The 26572-nt window shown below is 35.7% G+C and overlaps 1 protein-coding gene across 2 annotated transcripts in view; it reads right to left on the reverse strand.

The window, feature by feature from the left end:
- Positions 1 to 432: 432 nt before the first annotated feature.
- Positions 433 to 26572, reverse strand: part of Osi2 (DUF1676 domain-containing protein Osi2) — a 48927-nt gene continuing 22787 nt past the window's right edge. The window contains exons 2-5 of one of the 2 annotated variants that reach the window (XM_067775231.1): positions 4636 to 5068; positions 4397 to 4543; positions 1306 to 1463; positions 433 to 1202 (exon numbers count right to left, since the gene is read on the reverse strand). In XM_067775231.1, coding sequence (XP_067631332.1) covers positions 700 to 1202; positions 1306 to 1463; positions 4397 to 4543; positions 4636 to 5066 — 1239 coding nt within the window. In that variant the 5' untranslated portion in view covers positions 5067 to 5068 and the 3' untranslated portion in view covers positions 433 to 699. The remainder of the gene's footprint in view (positions 1203 to 1305; positions 1464 to 4396; positions 4544 to 4635; positions 5069 to 26572) is intronic. The other variant, XM_067775239.1, reaches the window with a different exon arrangement.

Below are 26572 nucleotides of genomic sequence, written 5' to 3' on the forward strand. Positions count from 1 at the left end.
TTGGAAAGAGGACGGATTTATTTTATTACATAAGTCCTGGTACCTATTTGGAATTTGTCTGTTTGGTCATCAAACAAATTCGAGTATCACAATGGACACATTCGGCATATGTGAGGTCGTCTTTTTTGAATGGCCAGTAAAACCTTACCTAAACTAAGGTTATCTTTGTTGTGGTATCACTTCAATCCCTCTTAACAGTTCTCCTCTAACGCCAACCATAATACTGTTTAAATAACTATTTCTTATCAAAGTCTCTTTGACTTTGGAAAATGCTTTAAAATTAAAATCAATTTTCCATTCATATAATCGAATATATACAAGAGTAAAAACTTTGTGAAACGCTCTAACGGAAACTACATGCATAATGTTTACCTGATACTGAAGATAAAACATCCATTTAAACTAACTCGATTATAAAAAACAAACACAAAATGAACTGTAAAAAATAACTTAAAGTTTATTTAAATGATGTATGTACAACTGCATACATGCAGATACATACATATGTACATCTATATAATAAATAATTTATAAACTGTGTACAATGACAATGAAAACACGCACAAGCGCATAACAATTACAATAAGAACAACACAAAAATTTAATAAAAATAACACACGCACACTATTCTTAAGCTTATTTTAAGCTGTTTTACGAGATGGCAATGAAAAGTTTTCACACACGCAAACGAACTTTGCCTTAACTCTTCTGTTCACTCTTTATATCCTTATCTGTGCTACGACCATAATATCCTGAATATGCAGCTTGATGAGCATCACCAAAACTTACAGAATTTCCACCTACGTTAGCGTCCTGACTATTTTTGCTATAATAATCTGTGTATGGTTTGGCAAAAGCAGGATCTTGACGATAAAATGCGCCGTTACCGGCACCAGAGTGATCGAAGTGTTCGTGATGATGATAGTAAGTGGCTGATCCGACACCTTGTGGTGAATATTCGGGGAAAGTATTCTTGCTGCCAAAGAGACCAGAGAAAGCGCCACCACCAAAACTGGGTCCACCTGGTGGGCGGCACAATTTGAAGTATGCGAATAAACCGGGCAATATAATGGCAGCTAAACCGAGTATCTTCTTCAGACCAACAATACCAAGTATGAAGGGCAAGAAAAGTAAGAGTTTAAGCTTAAAGATTTTCAATACTAACAACAATGGAATGATCATCTTCTTCAACTTCTTGCGTGCTGTTTATGAAAATAGAGAGAGAAAGAGTGAGAAAATGAATTGATTAAATAAAATTTTGTGCTTTAACGAATATAATAAAATGTAATTTGTGGTGCTATTTACATGATTTAGTACGCGACTTACTGAAGACGGGCGCATGTTTGTCCTCAATTACATCCAATTCGCTATCAATATCATTGCCTATGAAACGTGCTGAATAGCGTCCCGCTTCGGTGAGATCTTCAGGTACATCGACTTCCAATGCAGTGGATTTGATAAAGCTAAATTGGAAATGAAGAATTAGGAAAAAAGATGGTAAGGTAAATTTAATACGAGCAACATTAAAACTTGTTTGCTAAAAATTTGAATAGGGCAATTTGCTCAGTCCAGAAACCATAGACAGTTTTACAAAGATGTTAGTTTATCGTTACTAGACAGACAGAAAACCTTATAGGTTTCAGTATTGGAAATGTAGAAACCATAGGAAATGTTGCACTAATTTATGTTGTTGTTGCTTGTGGAGCTAGGGGGTTGGGGGCAAGATGGCCTAGAAGGCTCAATGTGGTCATATTAAATCGTTCCCGAGATGGCAGAGCTAGAACCTAAATGATGCTTGTTATCGGAACGCACCGTATCTACAGCCGGCAAAGGATCGTGAACATCGGTAACACTCCCCAAAACTTCGGGGAGTGTTTTTATAGCTACAATAACAACAACAAAAACAATGCTAAATAGGTCTCTAATTTATTCAAAAACTACATCGAACATCGTTCTTGATTGAAAAAGTTGAAGAAAAGTGTTGCCTTAAATTAATAGAAAGTTGAACACACTCAGAAAAAAACACTTACCTAAAATGAAAAAAGCATTTTCAAAAAAAAATTTTTTTTAGTTGAGGAAAATAGCAATGTAATGAGTAAAAGTATCTAATTTTTGCTTAAAACTTATCATTAATTTTATCTAAATTTTTTCAATCAAGAATACTTTATTGATATGTTCTCTCAGTGAAGTTGAGGATTTCGACTCGAATTCCACCGCCATGATGGTTGCATATTTAATTTAAATTTTTAAATACAAATTTATCTGTTCCTAAGAAAAATTTTCCAATAAAATAAAACATTTGGTTTTTATGAAATTTACTTGCCTAGATTGTGGGAAGGATTTCTATGGCACAAATCAATCCCTTTTTTTTTCATTTCTATTTTTCTCATTTTTAGGGCTTTTTTCAAGTGCAGAAAATCAGATATTCTCACACTTGAAACTTTTCTAATTTAAAAAAAAAACATTTTTTAAGTAAATCTTTTCCATTGTTTTTGTAAGTTTTCTTTTCTGAGTTAAGCTTTCTCTCTTTTCGGTTTTCGTTACTCCTTACCATGTTCCTCATCTTGTTATACTCTTAATCTTGGGTTCCCCTCCTCTTCTTCTTTCATTTTCTTTCCATTCCCGTTCCACTTTCTCTTCCTTTTTTATTGTTCAGCTTTGCTTCCCCTCCTTTTTCACCACCCATCTTGACCTGCTTCTCCTTTGCCTCACTACCAACCCTCCTTTCTCTTCCCTATTTCCCTCTTTCCTAATTCCTCCTGTCATGTCGTCATATCGTGATTCTGGTGATGCAGAAGGAATAGCGCATTACCTGACTTCACCACATATGGGATCCAAACATTGATCTTCGGTGACGTAGGGATCTGCGCGCTGCTCACCACATCTAACTGTGTGCTGGTGGCTTGCCTCTAGCCATCTCGCGGTCGTGAATGTATTGCGAACCATCACCTTTTACGCATTGTACTTTCCATCTAAATTCGAAGATAAAAGCATTCACGTTGGTTACACACGCAACATCTTGATCATGAAGCCTTGAAGTTCTAATTTATCGATCTCCACTTTTTGGTGAACATCTCCCCCTGTCATAGGATACTTCGCGAGGTCACTAGTCCTCTCGAGAATAGCCAGAGTCACTTCCTCTCCGAAAAACCGGAGTCGGATGTTTCCTGCTTTTGGCTTATCACCCGCTTTCATATCGGTACTTTTTGTTATTGGAAAATCGTCACCATTTTCACCTTTCTCTGAGTGACAGCTTTCGTGATTGTTGCTTTTTCGCTATTCGGGTAACTCCATTTTCCATCTTCGGACGTATGTGCCTCCTCGTCGGGACTCTACTACCTCACGTTCTGAGACTCGGTCCTTTCCGCTCGTTAAATCAGGTTTATCGATTTCAATCGATCGCTGCCTCCTCGTTTTGAGTACTGCCATTAAATTATTTCTACTCTCACGTCGACCCATACCAAGTGCTCGCTCCCCTGGCAGTGAGCTCCCAAGAACTGGAGAGTTCTTATTGCTGCTATGTAATGTGATATGGCATTTTACTCTCTCTGCTTCGTACCATTCTTCATTCAACATCTCGATTCTTACTCGCCTACAGTTTCCTCTCCGAGCTTATTGACTTTTCATCTCTGAAAAGCCATATAGCGCAACGGCGTTGATGCAAGCTTTTATAACTCTCATCCACATAGCGAGCGACATATGTGAATTAAGCCTAAATACGAGGTCCACAACTAATCAAATAATTATTCGCCCTCACTTCACGTAGATTATTTCAGAGTAGAAACATTAAAAGAGACAACTGTTTATTTGCCCATTTCAAAAAACATTTTTCTCGTTGGCGGAATGTTTTGATTGTTTAATTGTAGCGCCATGATTAATTTTGATGTTTTGTTAAACTGAAGCAAAAAAATTATGTTCATAGCATATTAGCGATTTTTTTTTAGTGTTTACAAACATTCGTGCCCAAGCCTTACCGCGTTGCTCGTTAATCGACAACCAAACGAATATCTGTACGACGATTTTATTCTTACTAAGACAGCCATATCTTCAATTTTGGTGACCATTATCCCGGACCGAAATGCCTGCCCTTGTGAGGCTTTCGAAGGTATAGCGAATTATAATAAACTGGCCTTTTAGTTCACGGAAAGAGGACGCTGTTCCTGCTAGTGCTCCTTATTCAGTAAAGAAGGCGTTGCAGCTTCTTTTTCTTGAGCATACATATATGTAAATAATAAACAGTAACTACCGAAATAGGAGTCTTCTTTTTACTTTACTCACTTTCCTTTTCTACAAGGAATATTTTGTGATGGTTCCCTGTATTTTATGGCTACACCCTAATAGTTTTATGAAAATCATAATTCATTGCGAAGAAAAAACCATGCTGGAAGAAACTTACCGTTCAGCACGTCTCAATGCATATTTAACCAATTGATCCCAATCAGTGTCCTCGTTAAGCGGCTCTTGTGAATACTCGAATGGTTCTTGCAAGAGTGAACGTTGCTGCGTCTCCGGCAAACGAATGACACGTGCGAATTCCGTTAAACTGCAAGAACATAAAGAAAGACAAAGAGATGAATTAATTAAAACAAAAAGCAAAAAAAGTACGCATGCATATTTATTATCTTGCATACTTACGGATATTGTTCACGATAGAAAATCTCATCAAAACTGCTAAGTGCTTGAGTCTTGAAACATTCTGATAGATCGCCGGTAACACAATTTTGATTGGTGCGCGCCAGATAGGGATCATTGTCATGTTGTAGACCAATTAAGCTAAGAAAAGCGGAACCCAGACCACGCTCTTGACCATAATTGACGGCAGCAGATTGCTGTTGCTGATGTTGTTGTTGTTGCTGCTGCTGCTGTTGTTGTTGTTGTACGAAAATCTGTTGTACATTTTGTTGTTGTGATTGCTGTGGTTGCGATTGTTGCTGCTGTTGTTGGGGTTGTTGATCGGGCAAACGTATACCCTGAGCGTTCACAACTGCAATGCAACAAGCCAAGGTGAGAAGCAGCGGAGGCCAGCTGTGTGTGTGATGTTGTTGTTTTCGTGTGTGTGTTGCCATTGCTGGAAAAGTAAAAAAAAAAAACCACGTAAAAGTATGCTTGAGTGAAATTGTAGTAAATTTGATTAAATTATGTTGATAACTATGAAAAATTACTCGTTAAATATTTGTTTTTCGATGGAATATTATGCTAACGAAATTTCGCACTCTCTCTTTTCATGCCAACTTTTATTAATATCCAATATCCACTATAACTGGTATCTGTTGTCAACGCACGAGTGTTCGGGTACAATAAAAATTCGATTAAGCATGCAAATCAGAGGATAAGGCACGATACCTCAACTGAAAATTTGAGACAAACTTGTTTTATGCTATTCAGCTTAAAATGAATATATTGTGAATATCGTCGCTAGGATCACAAGTATGTCCAATTAAAAGGTTAGTTTATTAATAATAATGTATGTTTATTGCCGCATCACTTGCGTTTATACATAGAACAACAACAAACCGCATATAGCTCTTTGCTCCCCACTCTCTTCAACTCAGATAATTTAGCACCCATTAGTACGAAAACTTATCCTCGTTCATATGCAAAATGTAGTGCAATTTGAGGTGTGGTAACGTAAATACAACGGCCATAAGATCAATTGATCTTATGATCACTTCAAAAGGTCATTTGGTCAGTTGGCCTTATGACCACTTTAAATGGTTGTAAAGCCAATTGACTTTATGACATTTTTCAATTTGACGTAATGACCACAGATGATCTTTTTGGGCAAATGCCAATAACCATATTTTTATAGTGATGTGCAATAGTGTCAATGGAAATAAAGCCTGTTTGTTTGTTGAATGTGTTCAATTGATACTTATTAATTAAGAAATCATGAGGTTAGCACAGGCTTATAATAACTGAATATTCAATTATGTGTGTTTTTATAGCCGGTGTTAAGCTCATAAATTCTTAAATAATAAGGAAATAAAGCCAATTGACATTACTTAATTTTTGTGGCTGTGGCTAACATAACTAGAGTTGAGACGGCTAAATCTAAATTTTATACATAGTACGATTTAAAAATGTTTATTCGTAATAATTTCAAATATTAAAAAAAGCGCCTAGTTTTGTAGATTCACCAGCTGAAAACATTCGTAAGTGCGAAACAAAGTTATTGAAGTTTTAAAAAATACTAGTTGACTTTATGACCATTTCAAAGAAGCAGAAAAGTCATCGTCAATCAATGTCGTTGGCATTGTAACCATTTAAAGTTTGACGTTATGACCATTTAATTTGGTCATAGTTAATTGCAACTGATTTTGTGACCATTTAAAGGGGCCATTAGGTGAATTGACGTTATGACCATTTGTCACCCCCTTGCCATTAACATTTCAATGCTTTTGCGTATTTAGCCGATGTTATTAAAAAAATCGTCATAGAATAGGTGTATTACTATCTTGGCGGAAATATACAATAAAAAATTCGATCTACTTTGTTTTTGCCATTCGATGGGTCCATGTCACAATCGTACCACGCCAGAAGTTGAAGTATCAAATCATATTAAAAAAGTAGCAATCAGCTCATTTCCGACGCCATCTGTTTGGCTTCGACATGATTTCTATAATGATTGTGATTTTCTGCAAGTGAACCAGAGACCGATCTATTCGAAAACATATTAATTGTATTGTCTATCGGGAAAATTATTTCCTAGATTAAACTAAAAAATATTTTTCATGGAATAGGATTATTTTCAATCTATTTGTAGAGATACAGCTTGTTGTTCACTCTGCTTAAAATTTGGCGCGTAGGTAGCATGGCTCTTGTTTACAATCAACTGAACCGGCTAATCGACTAATCGATTAGCAATTTTTGCATTAATTGGTATTCGATTTTAACACAACTGTTTTATAAATAAAATTTTTTGTAAATTAAATTTTTTGTTATAAAAATTAGAAAAATAAATTTTGTGTTGCACAGTGAGTTTCCAGAAACGTAGCTGGGTGTCCAAATTGAGCTGCAGATGGCTAACAGTAACTCAACAACTTTTCTGCTAGTCGCAAAACTCACTAAAATTAAAAAAAATAAATAAATAGCTATAAGGAGATGGAGAACATCGTCTATTAGAATAATCGATAAACAAAAGCTGTTTTTAGTAAAATAATGGATTAGGTAAGAGGAAGATGTACACATTACATTTTTCAGCGACGTTTTCAGAAAATATTACACCATACAAACGTCTTATCTGAGCTTAAATTGAAAACATTTTGACATTGCAAAATGGGCGTAAAACAAGTTTTTGCTTCTTTCAAACAATTTCTTGTGGCCCGTAGTGTGGGTACAACGACATAGCTTGGTGAAAGCTACACAACACACGTACTTATAGCATTCCATTATAGACAACTCAAATTACTGTGGTTCTGATGCGTTTACGAAGAATGATCATACAACCGCCCCCATAATGAAGTGAATGCAAAAGCATTCCATGTATAATACAGCACATCAAGGAAGTATAATTATTCCGATACTCGCCGTCGTCATGAAGGAGAGTACCATAAATAATCCATAGAACGTTTTTCTCCAACATACAAAGAGCCATCTCATATTTTCTCGACACCGTCCATGGTTCCAAGCCATACATCAAGACAGGAACGATGGACGACTTGTAGAGCGTGAGTTTGGCTCGTCGAGAGAGACGTTTACTTTTCAATTGCCTACTTTACTACTGGGCAAAGGAAACGGTAAAATTATTTCACGTACTTGAGGTTTGGGCACAATTTCGTAAATGTTGAAGCTGGCTTATTTCCAAATGTTAAAAACGACTAACGCTAGCGATGTGAGATTACTGCAGGATTGGAAACTGTCGATAATTCAGAGCGCTATCGCGCCATAAATAAGAGTTTTTTGAATAAGGCGGTGCCTGGTCCACTTCCCGGAAAGAAAAGTTTCTCAAATAATGAGTACCCCAATATTAAGTTCCAAGTGAATCGCACCATACACTATTTTATTCAGAATAGGTCGGCCGCTGGTCCACTTCCAGAAATGAAAGTTTTCTCAAACATTATTTGCACCATAAATAAAATTATTTGGAATAAATCAGCCCTGGTCCACTTTCCGGACCAAATTATGAATCTAAAGCATCCTCAAACACCTTGAACACACATAGACAAATTTACTAAAGTCGTTCCAGTCGTTTAGGAGGAGTTAATGCACAAACACACGTACGGAAGAAATATCTATGTATGTATATAAGATATATTAAATCTGCTTATTGCACAAACATTAGTATATATGTCTGTACATACGTGCATACAAACATACGAGAAATAGAGGTGCTATTTCTATTTTGTTTGTAGTTTTTTTTTTTTTTCGAATACATATGTACGAACATCCATTAACATGCATTCCACTCAAAGCAAGTTTGCTCGCAAATTTTATAGCGAACATACACACAAGCCGCATTTTCAACATGTGACTTTTGTGTCACATTTTTGTAAATTTTACTCACATCATTAATAACGCGCCTTTAGAAGTATACAGTTAACATGTGACATCTTTGTTTTTTCCCCCCCAAATGTTCCATAGTTTTTTTCAATACGTAACAGCAAAAAAATCGAATGCTTTGGTAATAACAATGCACCAGCATGTTCACTTGGTTGCTACCGAATACTGGAAAATCGTTTTTAGTTTTTTAGGTGTATTTTTTGGCTCCTTTCTAGACCATAAATAACTCATTAAACTTGTAGCGTTCAATTACTTTTGGGCTTTTGGGCATTTCAGTTTCAGCATAAGATGCATTCTAACTCAAATAGTTCAAACAATGTTGAGAATTTTCCATTTCATATGCCGTTAAATTTATGGCAAAGCTGCAGAGTGTCTGGCCTAAATTCTTGTGTTTCTAAATATCTCTCTTTCGTGTAGCCAAGCGGTACAAGTGAAAACCACGAACTCAAACTACTGTCGGGTATTGTCAAAGCGTCAAAGCAAAGGAACGCCACCAAAGCGTTTATGTAAATCCCATAATGCATACAAATATAAGCTGACAGACCACCCATCTATTAATAAAACTACTCGGACTTTGGGTAGTAAAATTTAAATAAGAAAAATGGCATGGCAGGCTACTAGGCTATTATTCGAATATTTAACTTTCAAATTTGTACATTTATTAGTTGAATTTAACTATTGCAAAAGCTGGATTTTTAGGATTATTCGAAAATCTTACCAAAGTGGAACATACGACTTTATCAGGGTAAAACACAATCGACCCCGCACTAGCTCCTGAAGAGCCTCGAAATATTTTTCAAAACGATACCGAAATTACCTTGATGTAACTTCCAAACGAACCCGGGAGAATCTTGAAATAATCCCAAGATCATCACGAAATTACCACAAATTTACCCTGAAGTAATCTCAAAATTAAACAAGTAAAGGTGTCTAAGTTCGGGTGTAACTGAACATTATATACTCAGCGTGAGCTTCAATTGTACATTTCATTTCAGATAAATAACTTTTCTCATAACACGTGGCACCGCCCGTTTAAAAGGTAAATGTCCCCCCATTTCCTCTTACAGTAAAACTTGATAAGTGAAATATTATTGATTCAAAACTATTTTTTGCTAAGTTATAGCTTATTATTCTAGTCTACGACCCTTTTAGACTTGTTTTATATCTAAGTTGCCGTGGTCTTTAACCGATCCCGTCCATTTTTACTAGAAATATTTTCTGGTATAAGAAAAATATGTGTACACAATTTCATTACGATATGTTAATTTTTCTTCGAGTTATGGCTCCCGAAACATAGAAAATTGCTTAATCATAAAAGGGGTGGTGCTACGCCCATTTTTTAAAGTGTGAATTGTTTCCTATTCATTGTTATAAATCCACTTGGGAAATGAAATACCATTGATATAAAGCTCTTTTTTACAAAGAGATAGCTTATTTTATTCGTCCCCGACCCTTTAAAAAATCTTTTATAAAAAAGTGGGCGTGGTCCTTAACCGATTTCGTTAATTTTTCTCCAAAGCATTCCTTATAGTAAAGGGAGCCTCTCCGCCTAATTTTGTTACGATAGGTTTATTTGTAAAATTGATTTTACCACAAGTGGGCGGTACCACGCCCATTTTAAACAATTTTTCCAAATTCGTATCAAGGGTCTCAGCATCAATCCACACGTCAAATTTCAACATTCTAGGTGTATTATTTACTAAATAATCAGGTTTTTTGTGTTTTCAAAAATGTTATATATATAAAAAGTGGGCGTGGTTATCATCCAATTTCGCTCAGCTCCAATACCAATCTATTCTGGGTCCAGATAAGCTAGTGTATCAAATTTGGTGAAGATATCTAAATATTTACTCAAGTTATCCTGTTAACGGGCAGACGGACGGATGGACGGACGGACGGACGGACGGACATGGCTCTATTAAATTTTTTTAGATAATGATGATTTTGATATATGAAAGTATATATCTATCTCCATTCCTTTATACTTGTACAACCCACCGTTATCCAATCAAAGTTAATATTCTATGCATAGCGATTTTAAGTCGAGGCAAGCCAGATGCATTCTCATTGAGAAGATTTTCATGGTAAAAATACCCTCGGAGTTTTAGCCAAATCACTGCCGACGGGCACAGGAAAACTGTTTTCTAACTGAAAAAAATTTTTTACTAAATTTTTGTGGCTTGAACCCTGGATCTTCGATGTGGTAGGCGGAGCACTTTACCACCACACCACGACGGCCGCCATCTCAAAAATACCCAGGAAGAATCCTGGACTGGTGTCCAAGAACATCGAGAAATTACTCCGAATAAACCCCGAAATCACCACGAAATTGTTCCCAAATTATCCCGAAATTGTCCCGAAGACCATCTCAAGTTGCCCCGAAATGACCTCGATATTCGCACAAAATAGTCTCTAAAACGATTTCAAAATGACTCCGAAATGATCCCGAAACAGTCAATAAAATCGTTAGAAGTTATTCAGATTAGGAGTTAGTTGTTCTTCTGAGCTATCGTTCTCAATACAGAATGAAGCCTTTAATTTCTTTTGAAAATTTTTAATAACTATAAGATTTTCAGCACTGTGCTATGGAATGATCCAAATATGTAAACATATTTATATATTCCCACCCAGCATTTTTTGAAATTATTAATCATATTAGAGTCTTTTTAGAGTCTCCAGCATGATCAAAATAAGCATATATGCGCTCATTTTTGATCAGAAAAGACTCCCTCGTACCCTACGCGCGACTACACTTGGTGAGCCTCTTTTAACCCAGCCAGCATTTTTTGAAAATTTTGAAAAAAAAATATTGAAATATCATACCCCAAGATGATTAAAAACGTTCAAATTTAAAAGCATTTTCTGTTCGAAAATTAACGTATCGTCGGGAGAAAAATGTACCGTAAATGTGATTATTCTTGAATAATCATTTATGATTCCAATTTCGAAACGCTTTTTATTCATATTTGATATTATTTTAAAATTGAGCTTTAATAGTTTTAGAGTATTATTTGATTGCTTTTCACAGTCATTTTCTGATCATATTCGTGAATATATTTCAATCGTTTTGGTTGAAATTTTTGAATCATTTTTGAATGCCATTATAATGCATTTATTCTTCATATCTCATTCAAAATGGGATACTACATAATAATCTTATTTCACCAGGGGAAGAAAGCATGCGAAAGTGAGCTATTCGAACCACAGCTAACTCGCAAACAAACTTGACCGATATACACCTGCGACTACAACATCCAACATCAGCATTATCGTCTGCGTCTTAAAATACGGATACGATACGGGATGTTGGAGCCGTATCCAGGTATGTCAAGATAGTTTCACTTACCTGGGGTTCAAATAGCTCACAACCTACATATGTATTCACCAATCATTATGTATTTTCTGGGAAGCTGAAGGGGAGAAATGGTTGCGGAAATATTCGTTCACGAATAGCATTACATTATTTTTGTTTTAAAGAATATCTTTTGCATAAATAATAAAATTTTTATATATTTTTTCTTAGCTTCATGATTGAAAAAATATGTGTAAGTGAAAAAATAAAATTTTTAATGAAAAGTAAAATTTCAACAAATATAAAATTCATTATTCAGTCAAGATATATATTCTTAAAACATTCAGAAAGCTGAATGAAAAATGGTTATACATTTTTGATCACCTAAGGTAAACACATTTGATTAAAATATGATTCCAAAATGTGATTGAAAAGCTATATTCGGTTTTTGATCATCAAAGGTAAGCATATTTGATTATTCTTTTTGTTGGTTTTTATGAAATATTAAAATTTAGTCATTAAAGGACTTCAAAAATGATTCCGAAAAGTGATCGAAAAATGCTTTTCAGTTTTTGATCATCAAAAGTATTCATATTTGAATATTTCTTTTGTTCAATTGTATGATAACTCATTATTTAGTCAGAAAGAGTAATCAAATTGTATTGATATGTAGGGAAATTCAAAATTGAATCACCTAAATGCTGTGTGGGAAGCCATATTTATAATCAGTATTTAGTCTTTTTCGAGTCATATTTACCATCATTTATGAGTCTTGTGGGAATAATTTTTAAATGTGTTTTAAAGCTTTTGCGATCAAAAGAAAACTCGAAATCGACTCCCTCTTATGGGTGAAATATGATTTATTGAAAAAGCAACAACAAAATGTAAAGCAGACAAAAATTGTTTACTCAATCATATTTCGATTCCCAATGTGATCAATTTGTGATGTTGTTGTCCCCAGGGGATTTGTGATCGCTTTACATTTTGTTGTTGCTTTTTCAATAAATCATATTTCACTCATAAGGGGGAGTCGATTTCGAGTCTTCTTTTGATCGCAGAATTGATTAAACAGTTTTTAAACGTCAGAAGGAGTCGAAAATGTCTCATTGTGGTGATTTATACTTTAATCAATCTTCCATATGCTATGTGGGTTAGTACACAAATTCGGCAGTGTCATGGAAATGTGTAGGTTGTCATGGAATCGCTTTGACATCTGACATACTATCTGAAAAAAGTACAACAACAACAACAACGCCAAGAGGCAAAATGAATTGTAAATGCGTGCATGCACAATCAGTGCATCCAAATGCATGGTCATGCAAAGATGCAGCGATGTTAACCTTGTGTAGATTAGCTTCATATAAAATTGTTTGTTTCATTTGGACTTGTTTGCTAAAAATACGTTCATTAAGCTGCTTCTTGGTCCTAAGTAATTTGCTTTTTGGTTGTGCACTGGCAAAATCGTACTTGCCTCTTTGGCAATCATCTTGGAAATATCATCAGCCGAAAGACTCAAGCAAGATAGATATACAGCATTTCATTTCACTTGAAAATGCGCGACAAACCATAAATAAAATAAAAGTAAATTTCACTTTATTGCAAGTTTTTGTCATTATTTAAGTTTGGGTTGCTTTGGTTGCTGTTGTTGTTATTGTGATATCCATGCGATATCTTACTTTAGTGATGTTGATCTGCTTTGATGCTCGCTTGACTGGTTTCTGAAAGCATTTCTTTGCTTAAAGCTCTAATTGCATTAGTGTGTGTTCATTCTTTTTTCATTTTTAACTTTATTGCTATGTAGTGTATTTAAATCTATTTATATACATATACATATATACACCACACGCAAATTTTTCAATTGAAATATGCACCAATTTGTAGGAAATAGAGTTCTTTAGTGCAAAGTGGCTATTGTGGCATGTAGGGGCGTTTTATCTGATATATGTAGCAATAAATGAAATATTAAATATATCTGAGTGTAGTATTCGCAGGGCATTTGTACTTAATAGGCAGATACACAACATTGATATTGTCACAGTGGAGGAATTAGAAAAGTTAGTGTGGCACCTGCAATACAGTTTTGATTTCCATATCGCATATCTCCTGCAAAGATTAATTTATATTCCTAAAACTTGGCATTACTGTTATTATTGAAAATTCTATATCGCATCGTCAGTTTGGAGTGTAAAATTGCTAAGTAAAATTTTTGCCAAAAATTACTTTTTGATGCAGTTTGATAGAGCATCAACCAGCCCGGATAGTAACCTCACATGTTAACCACGCATAAAGAAAAACCCTTGACGCCGAGTTCACTTTATATGCTTTCCATGAAAAATTCAAATTTTGTATGGCATGTAAAATTATTTTATGATGGTTAGCTGGTTTAGCTACAGGGATCTACTGAGGATCTACAAGCGCGAAATTACCAGGGCGAAAGAAACTCATGGAAAAGTTTCTGTACGGACATAGAGTGCTCCAGCGAAACAGCAAGGTTGAAAAAAATCCTAGCAAAGGGAAACATAGTCCAGGGACTAATAAAGAAAGAAAACGGGGAATGGTCACGTAATAGTGAGGAATCCCTTGAGGTGCTTCTCGATACATATTTCCCATCGGGAGACGGTTTAGAGGAGCCAGCAAACATCACTCACACTTCGATCACGGAGCACGTAGTGCCGGGCTTGGTGACCGATACCAAGATCGAGTGCGCAGTGAAGACGTTTTCTAAGTTTAAATCGCTGGGCCCAGATGGTATATTCCCGGCAATGCTACAAGTCTCAAGTAGGGCTGTCGTGGAATAGCTTAAAATAATATTCGATGGGTGCATACGACTGAATCATGTACCGCACTCTTGGAGAACTGCTCGTGTAGCTTTTCTACCAAAGGCGGGGAAGATCGGTCACATGTATTCCAAAGACTATAGACCCATTAACTTAACATAATTTCTGCTCAAAACCTTTGAGAGGCTGATATATGTGTACATAAAGTCCAACATGGATGAAAAGCTGCTCTCCACAACACAGCATGCGTACACCAAAGGCAAGTCGGTAGACACCGCATTGCATAGGGTGGTAATAAGCATAGAGAAATCCCTGGAATATAAGGAGTATGCTCTAGGAGTCTTCTCGGACATTGCTGGGGGTTTCAATAATGTTGCAAAAAGGGCGATTATGGATGGTCTTAAATACATTAAAGTACATCCTGCCTTAATCAGATGGATCGGATGCATGTTAAATTGCAGAAAGATTACATCAAAATGGGGATTGTACGAGGCCACTAAATCAGTGGACAGGGGCACGCCGCAGGGAGGGGTGCTATCACCTCTGCTGTGGACGCTGGTCATCAACCAGCTGCTCAGGCAATTCGATGAGGGACCCGTAAAACTTACGGCTTACGCAGATGACGTTGCAATTGTCATAAGTGGAAAGTGCCTTCCAACGATAAGTTCTTTGATGTTAGGGCGCTTCGCGATACTCATACCTGGGCATCTAATGTCGGGTTGAAAGTCAATGCGGAGAAGACGGATATGGTCTTGTTTACAGAGAGGTACAAGGTCCCAAATTGGACCAGGCCTAAGTTAGGGGGGTCGACCTTACAGGAAAAACCTTGCACAAAATATTTAGGAATCATCCTAGACAGTAAGCTGTCATGGAACCTCAACGTGGAGGTGAGGGTCAAGAAGGCCTCAACGGCACTCTATGCATGTAAAAGAATGCTGGGGTATACGTAGGGCCTATCGCCCTCTCTTTCTCATTGGGTTTTTACAGCGATTGTAAGCCCTATTCTATACTATGGAGTTCTTGTTTGGTGGAAAGCCACACAAAAAACAACATACCTCAAAAAATTAGAGGGGGTATGCAGACTATCGATGCTTAGCATTACGGGAGTCCTGAAAACAACCCGACGGCTACACTGTATGCCATTTTGCACATCCCACCTGTAGACATGGTAGCAAAGAACAAAGCGTTAACGACCGCAACCAGGATCGGTGCTTCGGGGCAGCTTGAGCGCCGACCATATGGCCATAGTAGTATAGCGTCATCAATCACAAGACGAACAGACTGCATGATTCCCTATCTGCGCTTCGAGGGAGATCTTAAGGCCACAATAGAGGAGGACGGTTGGCGCAAGGGTGCGCAAATGGCGGACGAGGCGATACATGTGTACACCGATGGTTCCAAAGTAGTGGAAGGAGTAGGGTCTGCGGTATACTGTGCTGATCCGGAAATAAGCAGATCCTACAGGCTGCCGGATTACTGTAGCCTTTTCCAAGCGGAAATATTAGCCGTAACCAAAGCAGTAGAAACCCTGGAAGAGAATAGCTTAAGCTGCAACCGTGTTAACTTTTATATTGACAGTCAAGCAGCAATTAAGGCAATAATCTCGCATAGCACAGCATCTAAATGCGTGTTAGAGTTTAAGCAGTCTCTGGAGAGAATCGGGACAGGGAGAAGCATACATCTATATTGGGTCCCAGGGCATATGGGAATAGATGGGAATGAAAAAGCGGACGAACTAGCTAAAAAGGGCGCATCCCTTGAAGCTTGCTCCGTAGATGTCCCAATTAGATTGGGCGAGATTAAGCGAAGGCGAGAGGTGCACATGATCGACCAAGCGGGAAAGGCGTGGGTTCAAGCGCGTGGCTGTAAAGTGTGTAGGTCTTACAACCTTAGACTAACACAGTTGCTCCTATCATTAAAAAGAGAGGACTGTAGACTCATGACGGGTATTCTAACTGGACACTGCCTTCTGGCGTCACATGCCTTTAAAATAGGCTTGGTCAGTGTTAGCAAATGTAGGAAGTGCGGGTTGGAGGAGGAAACGATCGAGCACGTTCTGTGCTTGTGCCCTGCACTTGCCAGGCTAAGACTGCAGCTATTAAGAGTGATACAGCTGTCAGATCTAGAAGCAGCAAGTGGCTTAAGTCCTAGGAAGCTTCTAGTATTTGCCAAGAGGACGGAGTTATTTTATAACATAGGTCCTGGTTTTTGATAGGGTTTTTCAGTTTGGTTGTTAAAACAAACTTCTGGTAACACTACGGACTCAATCAGTCTATGTGAGGTCCTCATGGACCGGCCAGTTCAACCTACATACCTATCTGGTTTAGCCCGTTTGCATAGTTTACCCTCTTTCAATAAATTATTCGCCGACTTCCATATAATCGCATCAGCATTCATTAATGGGCTTATTACTCTCAACCTTCTATTTTAAAGACACAATTTTATACCAGACTGCTTTACAGGGTATGTGTGCATTTGCTTTGGTGGAGATATTAGAGCCCAAGTAGAGATGGTAGGGTGGATGGATGGAAATGGATGCCGGTCCGGTAAAAAGCAGATCATACACGCTGGCAGATAACTGAAGTGCCTTTCGGAAGGAAGTGGCAACCGTGACCATAGCAGCAGAGATACCGGAAGAAAAATGGGTAAACCACAGACTTGTTAACTTTTATTTAGATAGCCAAACCGTCACTTAGGCGATAATCCCGCATAGAAAGCATTTAAAAGTGTATTAGAGTGCATATAAGCACCAATATATATTTGAAAAGGGATAAGCTAAAAATTACTATAGGGTTAAGTCAAATAAGCATAGATGTTGGCAAAAAGGTGAATTAACTAGGAACGGGTGACAATAAGTAGCTGCACATGATTAACCGATCAGGAAAGGTGTGCAACAAAGCGTAGAGATGCAAAGTGCTACACCCCAGCGGGTTAGGGGCTTAGAACATACCATCGGCAGGTATGCCTATCGCGAGAAGCGACTAAAATACTAAATTGATTCAAGGGGTTGTGTAGCGCAACCCTTTCAAGGAGTTTGCAGTGCAAAATGGCCACCTCACCTACTCATGGCGAATCGTGTTTCTTTAACATCCGAAGCTCTGGCGACCCCAAGTTCCTCAAGGATCTAGGGGGTGGAAGGGCGGTATGGCCTAGAAGGTTCCATGTGGTCAAACTTAATCATTCCCGAGACGATTGGGCTAGTACCTTAATGGTCCTTATTACCAGAACGTAACGGATATGCATCCGGCAAAGGACCATCGACATCGATAACACTACTCAAGGCCTTCGGGGAGTATCCTTAGCTCTACGAAATTTCAGGTCCGAAAGCAGTTGTGGGGGGGGGGGTCCTAGAAAGCTTCTAGTATTTTCCAAAAAGGACGTGGTTAGGTTATAATATTGGTTTTTAAGGGGGGTTTACGGTGTCTTGCTCGTCGAATAAACTTATGGTAGCACTGTGAACATATTTAGTAAGGTACGATCCCTACGGGCCGGTAAATTCAACCTAACCGAACTTCATGCAATTCAATTTAATTTAGATGAAAATGATACTTAGGCCCACTTGCAGAACGGCAAGTTATATTTCTAGCTCTTAGTTAGTTCCAAAAAATTATCAAAAATGTTTGAGGTTTACCCCTCATGTCTGGTTAACTCTGAGCTAAAAAGTCAACTTGCTGGTCTGAAAGTATGTCTTAGTAATGAGCTTTTTTACTTGAAAATGTATCTAAAATTATAAATTAATATAAATTCTCACATTTGGTTTGCTAACAAGGAGTTTGCATCCGCCTTAGATAGGTTTGTGATTGATTTGTCATAAAACAGATATCAATGTTCGCCGATAATTGTCCACTCAGTAGAGGTTTTTCAACCAAGAGAGTATTCGCCTAACGGAAGGCACTTTCTTCTTAAAATTATACCAAAACTTGGTGCACGAAAAATATCCCAGCCAGGTAAATGCATATTGTTGGAAAAGTTCCAAAGTAAGATTTTGGCTTATCAATAAATAATTGTTTTTTTTTTTTTGTGGAGCTGTATAAATATTGCAGCACTTTAATCTCAGAAAAATTTTGCCATAGTAAAAAAGCTTTCTAATATAAAACGAGCGTTGCAATTGCGCGTTAATGCATACAGCTTGCGTGGTATTTGCTAGAAACTATTTGAGGTGAGTTGCCTTCGTTTGAACAAGTAGATGGCGTGTATGGCAGACATTAAAAAAATTTACATAATTGCAATAATTAATATGCTCAAGATGCATTAGAAGCGTAATTTTAAATAAAATTTATTTTTTTTTAAGTCTATGTTTAAAATGAAAGTAACAAGTTTGGTATGTATATAATTTCAAGTAAAAGTAAAAAAATTAATGAAGATTTGATATGAATGAAAATCGCGCCCAACATGGGGCTTAATAAGGTGGCTTTGATCTTAAAGTGCATCTTACAATAGTCAATTTCATAAAAAATTGAAATAGAAAAATAGAAAACAGTATACAAACCAAAAATCGGAAAGCAGCCACGCCCGCTTTAAAAAACAAATGTTTTCTAAGTTTAAGGCCCGGTTTTTCAGGACAAGTTCAATTCAATTTGTCAGTTTAACTATGCTTAAATTTGTCTGCGGTTTTCCGTCTACTTTAAATGAACCTTAAGCTAGATTTAAGCGGCCAATCTGGCAGGGTTAAATTCTAGTTAATCGCGTTCGTTCGCAGTGGCATTGAATAAACCCAACAAACATTTGGGCTTGAGTAACATTAGACTATATGTTTATAACTAGCATACTTCTTAAATCTCAAGAGTTGTTTCGAAAGAGTGGCTCCACTTGAGAATCATAGCATTCTCAGCAAAAAAGGAGTTTTTTAAAAAACAAGAATGCTGTTACTTAACTTGAAAAGGAAATAGTTACCAATTTGTTCAGAAGTGTGGTTCTCTAATTGGACTCAAATGTTGAAATCTTACATTTGAAACATGTTACAGTATTTTTACGAAAATAAAATAAAACCTATAAAATTTATTTATGATTTATATAACTTGCTCCATACTGCTACCAACCATAGGCCGTATCGCTTTATACGAAAACGGATCGAAAACCAGTTTCACTCAAACGCTATATATATGTGAAACTTGCAAACTATTTTTGAAAATGAAAATACATTATGGATCTAACGAGTTCTCGATTTCACACGTATGCCAATAATTCGACTAGTCATGATATTTTGGATTTGAAAAATTGATTTCCATCACGGATCATATAACACGATACGGGCCCAGGTGCTTACTTAACACAATAAACAGCTGTTCGCTTCGGTGGTACCACCTTGGAGAACATTTTTTTTCAACTCTACCTCAACTCCATATCCAAAGTAGGATTTCAACTGGTGAAATATGCTGGATATTCATTAAAGAACTATACGTTTCTCAAAATCTGTCAAAGGTTTAATAATAATTAGTGTATTATGTTGGAGATCAACTGAAGAACTATAAGTTTAACAAAATTTCTCAGAGGTTGGATATATATTAACCTGAAAACTAGTATCAGGTTAAAGAATATTTAGAGAATGAGGTTGGATTTCAACTGCAGAACTAGAAACATGCATATTTCTCTGGGGGTAGAGAACTATTTTTTCCATGTTTGTTGGCTAAAAAAAAAATCCAGCTGTAACCTTATCCACAAATTATATATATAATAAAAAGCCAATGTTTCCGTACAAATAAGCCTACCCCAAAAGTGGCCTTCAATTGTGACTAAAAAACTGCTTTGTAGTTTAACTGGATTTTAAATTTGACTGGAGCTTTATCAAACTTAGTTCAAGCTTATCTCAACCAACTACTGTAAAGTCGGGCCTTATAGTAACGGAAATTTTAACACCATTGCGATATATAAATATTAGGCTAATATTTCACCAGTATTGGTGTTGAAAATAACGTAAATTTAAAAATAAAAAAAAAATATTGTGAAAGTGTGGCACCACCCACATTTAATGGGCAGCAATTTTTTAAAGTTTTGCGAGCCGTAAATTAGAAGACGTTTATATGTTTAGTTCTTATGATCTGCTTACGGATATTTGCATATGTTTGGGTAGTATATTTCAGCTCTAATATCATTTAAAGTTCTTGACATTTCTCTTCAAATGTATCCCTAATATAAATTAGACCACACGTTGGGTATATATTGTTCGGTGTCGTCCGAACTAATACTTCCTTACTTGTTTCCTTCACGCTTTTTTCACGAAAGCTGAAAGTACTTATTTTCGATAGGGTTTGGTTTTCTTAGATATCTCCACAGCGTCCAGTTTGCAACGCCTCACAACAGCCTCTGTATAATTTATTAGCGAATTATATGCAATAAATATGTCACTGTTTTTTTTTTTTTTTTTTTTTAATTTAGTTCATTAATAACATTTTTCATTGATAAGGTTTTTTCTTTTTTCAAAGCACTTTCAAATCCCAACACAAATTAACAGAAATAAACTTATCACGTTTGCCTAAAATATTCGTTTTCACTTTTCTTGACTACATTATTTTTTTTTGTTTTATTTATTTTTTTTTTTCTTCAAGTTTTTTTATGCGTCACAAGTATATATGTATATATCTACACATCTACAATATTGTTGTCGAATATTTTGCCGTATTTTGCTCCTTCACCTTAACACTTCGACGCACCTTTGTTGCAGATTTTCACAAGCGAAACTACTCAGCTTCTGCCGACTAACTGAATATCATGTAATGGACAGACAACAAACTGATGTATATATATATAAATATATATATACATATATAAGTATGGAGTCAAAAGTAACCGTGGCGACTGCAATAACCGTTTTTTTCAGTTTTGCCGAATAAGTTGATGATGCTGTGTTTGTTGTTTAATATCACTGTTTTGTAGACCCGTTGCTGTCGCCTCTAGCAATACCTTAGTATGATATATGAGCTACAGCATATGAACGGAAACGCACCCAAACAGTTATGCAGTGTTGATTTGATTTCGAGTGTGAGAGTATTGAATTAAAAGTCCAATATAAATTAATTTCAAAGTTTGTAATGAATGTGTATGCCAATAAATTTTAAATCTTAATTAATTGGAAATGCACTTTACTTAATTGGCGCTTAACGGTCTAAGCGGTTATGGCCGTCCAACAAGGCGCCCAGACGCTCCTTCGCTCCGCCAACCGGCGCCAATTGGTCACACCAAGGGAGTTTAAATCGTTTTCCACCTGGTCCTTCCAACGGAGTGAGGGCCGCCCTCTACATCTGCTTCCATAGACGGGTTCCGATAGAAACACTTTCTTGGCCGGATCATCATCTTTCATGCGCATAACATGGCCTAGCCAGCGCAGCCGCAGCAGTTTAGTTTTATGAACATATCGCTCATTTACTTCAATAGTGTCACAACTCAAAAAACATGACTTTTGAGTTAATTACATAAACGTACCCAATAACATGATCTATGTTGTATAAAAAAATCTTTGTGATCCGTTACAAATTCACCAAATGCTATACGTATGAAAATATGCCTTTATATGCGCAACTTATGGCAGTTAAAATCTTTGAATGGCTCTGCTGGAAAATTGTGCTTTTTGAGTTATGACACTATTGAAGTAAATGAGCGATATGTATATAATAGACAGATCTCTTTTCTTAAAACATGTCGAATGAAAAGATTTAAGGCCCAAATACATTCGACGCTTGCGCCATTTGGCATGGTGGTGGCGTCACTTTCGAATAACGCATGTCAAAAATTTTCCTGCCACTATGAGCGCAATGAAAATAACAATTTTTTTAGTTAGAATTACGACGATGTTTGCGAAAATCATATGTATTATACTCTTATATCTTAATATATAAAAAACACGTGTCACAGATCTTTGGCCGCGATGGACTCCTAAACCACTAAGCCGATTTTGAATTTGTTTTGCACCCCGTGTGTAGTTTGATCTAACTTGAAATATAGGATAGGTTGTATCTCAGTTTATAGTCGCAATATTATTTTATTACCAATCTTTTTTTTTGTTTATATGTAATAATAAAATGTTACGTATACGCACCGGAACTCACATTCTCAGGGATGCGGATATAATCCGTGTAATTGGTTGGTGTTTAATTAAACAACGTGCTTATCAATAAAAAATATTACAGCGAATGATATCAACTATAGCACATCACCAGGCCCGCCGAGAAGGGGGGGGGGGAGGTTTCTGAGGGGGCCGCGATTTAGAGGTACTATGACATTTTTTAATACAGGAGATTCTGTAGTTGTTCCATGTGCAATTTTTAAGCCGAATTTCAAAAGCAACGAAAATCTGCATTTCGTTTTAATATTATAGTGAAGTGTGAAAAATAAAAATTGTGCAATTTTTATGTTTACAAAATCACATATGTATATGCGGGATTGCATACCATAATATGTTATCTCTGAACATGCCCTAATACGATCCTACGAGACTAAATGGACCGCCTAATTATAAAATAGTTATGTTCTCATAAGTAACATATATATTTCACTATTGAATTTAATCAAATATTTTTACTAAAATTAAAAAGTCGCGTGTTTCTTTTAATTGGAACTCTATATATATATAAAATTAATAAAAAATAACATTGAGTTACTAAAGCTTACATTTTCTAACAGTACCATTGAGCATGTACATTAGATTGGGACGAAACCTCACTTTTCAGTAATTTCCGCTCTTAACATTAAAAATATGGCTCATTATGCAAAACTTAAGAATTTATAGAAAATATCCTAGAGGTAATCACAAGGAAATAAAACGAAGTTTTAATCTAATGTACATGGACATATGTTAATAAATTTATCTGGGATATAACAACCTTTGGTTAGACAACTAATCATGATGACGAATGACAACTTAGAGGATCGCTTCAGTTGGAAGTGAAGCTATCAACCATCAACCTAAGGAGTATTACTCATACATATTGTTTGCGCATATTGTTTTCTCATAAAACAATAGGCACTCTCCAGGTATTCATCGGAAACACTTATAGACACGATAATTTGTACGTGAGTATGTACATACATATGTACCCATATGCCTAGATAAGCGCTTACGATATACCGGTACATCCTCCAATGTATTTGTATGTACAAAACAATCAGTGCATAGCCATAACGTAATCCAAGATAGTGGAGATATTAATTTTGTATACAAAACAAAATTGGCTTAGCTTAGGGATGAACCATAGAGGATATTTATTATTTTATATAATGAGTGTAGCAAATTATGCACGTGTATATACTTACTGGAAAATATGTTTAGATCAACGCTCATATACCAATCACCCTATATGTTGCATGTATATATTTGCCTCGATAAGCGGCTACGATTTAATATTGCATCCTAAAATGTATTTTTATGTGGAAATTATTCCGTCCATGCAACAAACGAGAATTTATCTTTAAACAGAGCAGAAAAATAATTAAAACTAATCACAAAAAATCAAAAACGCCTTTTTTGATTACTATTGATTATTTTTGATTTTTTTGATTTTTTTCAATAATCGAAAAAATCATAATCTTTTTTTGATTTTTTTCTAATGGTAATCAATTAGTAATTGCTTCTTACGGAAAGCAATTGAAATAATCATTGGCCATTAAAATAGGCATCTAATTATTTGATTACTAATGCTAATTCAAATTTAACAGGTCTGCTTACATATATGGTTTCATTAAGCGAACATCTGCCAGCAGCCAAAAATAAAATAAAAATTATTATGCTTATATAGTTAAAAAAGAAAGCAGCCTTAACTACCAAGACAATCAAAATAAAAAGGATGCGCAATTACTCGTAGATGTTAATACAGCGAAAATAAAATTTTTCATTTTTCTGGTGTTTTTCTCTTTTTACTTAAATATTGAAAAAAAAAACTTATTTTTGATTGTCATCTGTTACATTGACAATATAATCCTAAAAATGAAGGAAAACTACCAGATTTTTTACTCCATTAGGCATTCAATAAAGCAATAATGAGATAACTAGGAATTTTTATTTTGTATGCAAGATTGAGTTCAATGTAGAAAAATTAACTACTTATTTCATTAACTTGCTGTGTCAAATTGGTATTAGTCATTAAGTTTAAATTGTCCTCAATTTAAATAAAATTTTGTTAGAAAATGTTTTCCTCATTTTAAGTTATTGTTTTTTCTGAGTGTATATAAAAACATTCTTCAAAATCCTATTAGCAAATAGCATTAATATATGATGAATACAAAATTGCAAAAATTATTAAATGACCACCATTTTTCGCTGTGTGGTAATTTGCGAATTTCGACGTTAACTGCATATTATTAGCATCATATATTACTTGGGCAGTGAAAACAATGCACGCTTATGAAATTGTGCGGCGCCACAAGGCAAGCTTAAAACAAGAAAACGGCTAGCTGGTGGCTAGCGTGTTAAGCGTGTGAATCATATGAAGCTTGTCTATTTTATTTTTTCCATATGCAGCTTGAAAAATCATGCTTTTGAAAAGTAATGTAAGTAATTTGACTATAAAACAACGATTCAAACACGTAACTACAATGAACCTGAGAGAAAACAAATTAGTTTTACTATATTCAGCTTCAACTAATAATATATATATAATTACAGACTGTAAACACTGATATGTTGAAAAGATAATACTTAAATCGTCTATCTTCACCCGCGTTTATGGTCTCAACACAATATTATTAAGTGATATATGTAAGTATACTTAAGTCTTATCAGAAACTTAAATTTCTATTAACTATGGCAATCTTTATGTTATTTTCAATGTTTTATGCTTTGTTTTTGATCGCTGCTAAATGCAAACAACTTTCATTAGGAGAGAAACAATAAAAACAAACAAAAAAACAAGTAAAGGTATCTAAGTTCGGTTGTAACCGAACATTATATACTCAGCGTGAGCTTCAATTGTACATTTCATAAATTACTTTTCTACATAACACTTGGCACCGCCCGTTAAAAAAAATATCTCCCCATTTCCTCTTACAATAAAACTTGATAAATGAAATATCATTGATTCAAAACTATTTTTTGCTAAGTTATAGCTTATTATTCTAGTCTACGATCCTTTTAAACTTGTTTTATATCTAATTTGCCGTGGTCTTTAACCGATCACGTCCATTTTTACAAGAAATATTTTCTGCTATAGGGAAAATTTTTGTACCCAATTTTATTACAATCCGTTAATTTTTCTTCGAGTTATGGCCCCCGAAATATGGAAAATTGCTTAGTCATAAAAGGGGCGGTGCCACACCCATTTCTTAAAGTTTGAAGTTTTTCCTATTTATTGTTATAAATCCACTTGAGAAATGAAATACCATTGATATAAATCTCTTTTTGCAAAGATAAAGCTTATTTTATTCGTGCGCGACCCTTTTAAAAATCGTTCATATAAAAGTGGGCGTGGTTCTTAACCGATTTCGTTAATTTTTCTTCAAGGCATTCCCTATAGTAAAGGCAACCTGCCTGCCGAATTTTTATATGACAGGTTTACCGATTTTTGATTTATGATTAATAATATTTGAAAATTGATCTAATTCGCCCGTTTTGAAAAATTTTTTCAAATTTTTATCAAGAGTGTCAATATCAGTCCACGCGTCAAATTTCAATATTATAGGTGTATTATTTACTAAATAATCAGGGCTTTTGTGTTTCCCAATATTATATATATATAAAAAGTGGGAGTGGTTGTTATCCGATTTCGCTGATTTTGAATACCAATCTTTTCTGGGCCCAGATAAGCTCGTGTACCAAATTTGGTGAATATATCTCAATATTTACTCAAGTTATGGTGTTAACGGACAGACGGACGGACATGGCTCAATCAAATTCTTTTTCGATACTGATGATTTTAATATATGGAAGTCTATATCTATCTCAATTCCTTTTATACCTGTACAACCAACCGTTATCCAATCAAAGTTAATATACTCTGTGTGCAAAACACGCTGAGTATAAAATAAACTATAAGTATCTGCAATTATCAGGCATGGCACTGGAACTGACTAAGCGCTC

This window comes from Eurosta solidaginis, chromosome 1 (assembly GCF_040869045.1).
Source record: "Eurosta solidaginis isolate ZX-2024a chromosome 1, ASM4086904v1, whole genome shotgun sequence".
NCBI classification, from domain to species: Eukaryota; Metazoa; Arthropoda; class Insecta; order Diptera; family Tephritidae; genus Eurosta; species Eurosta solidaginis.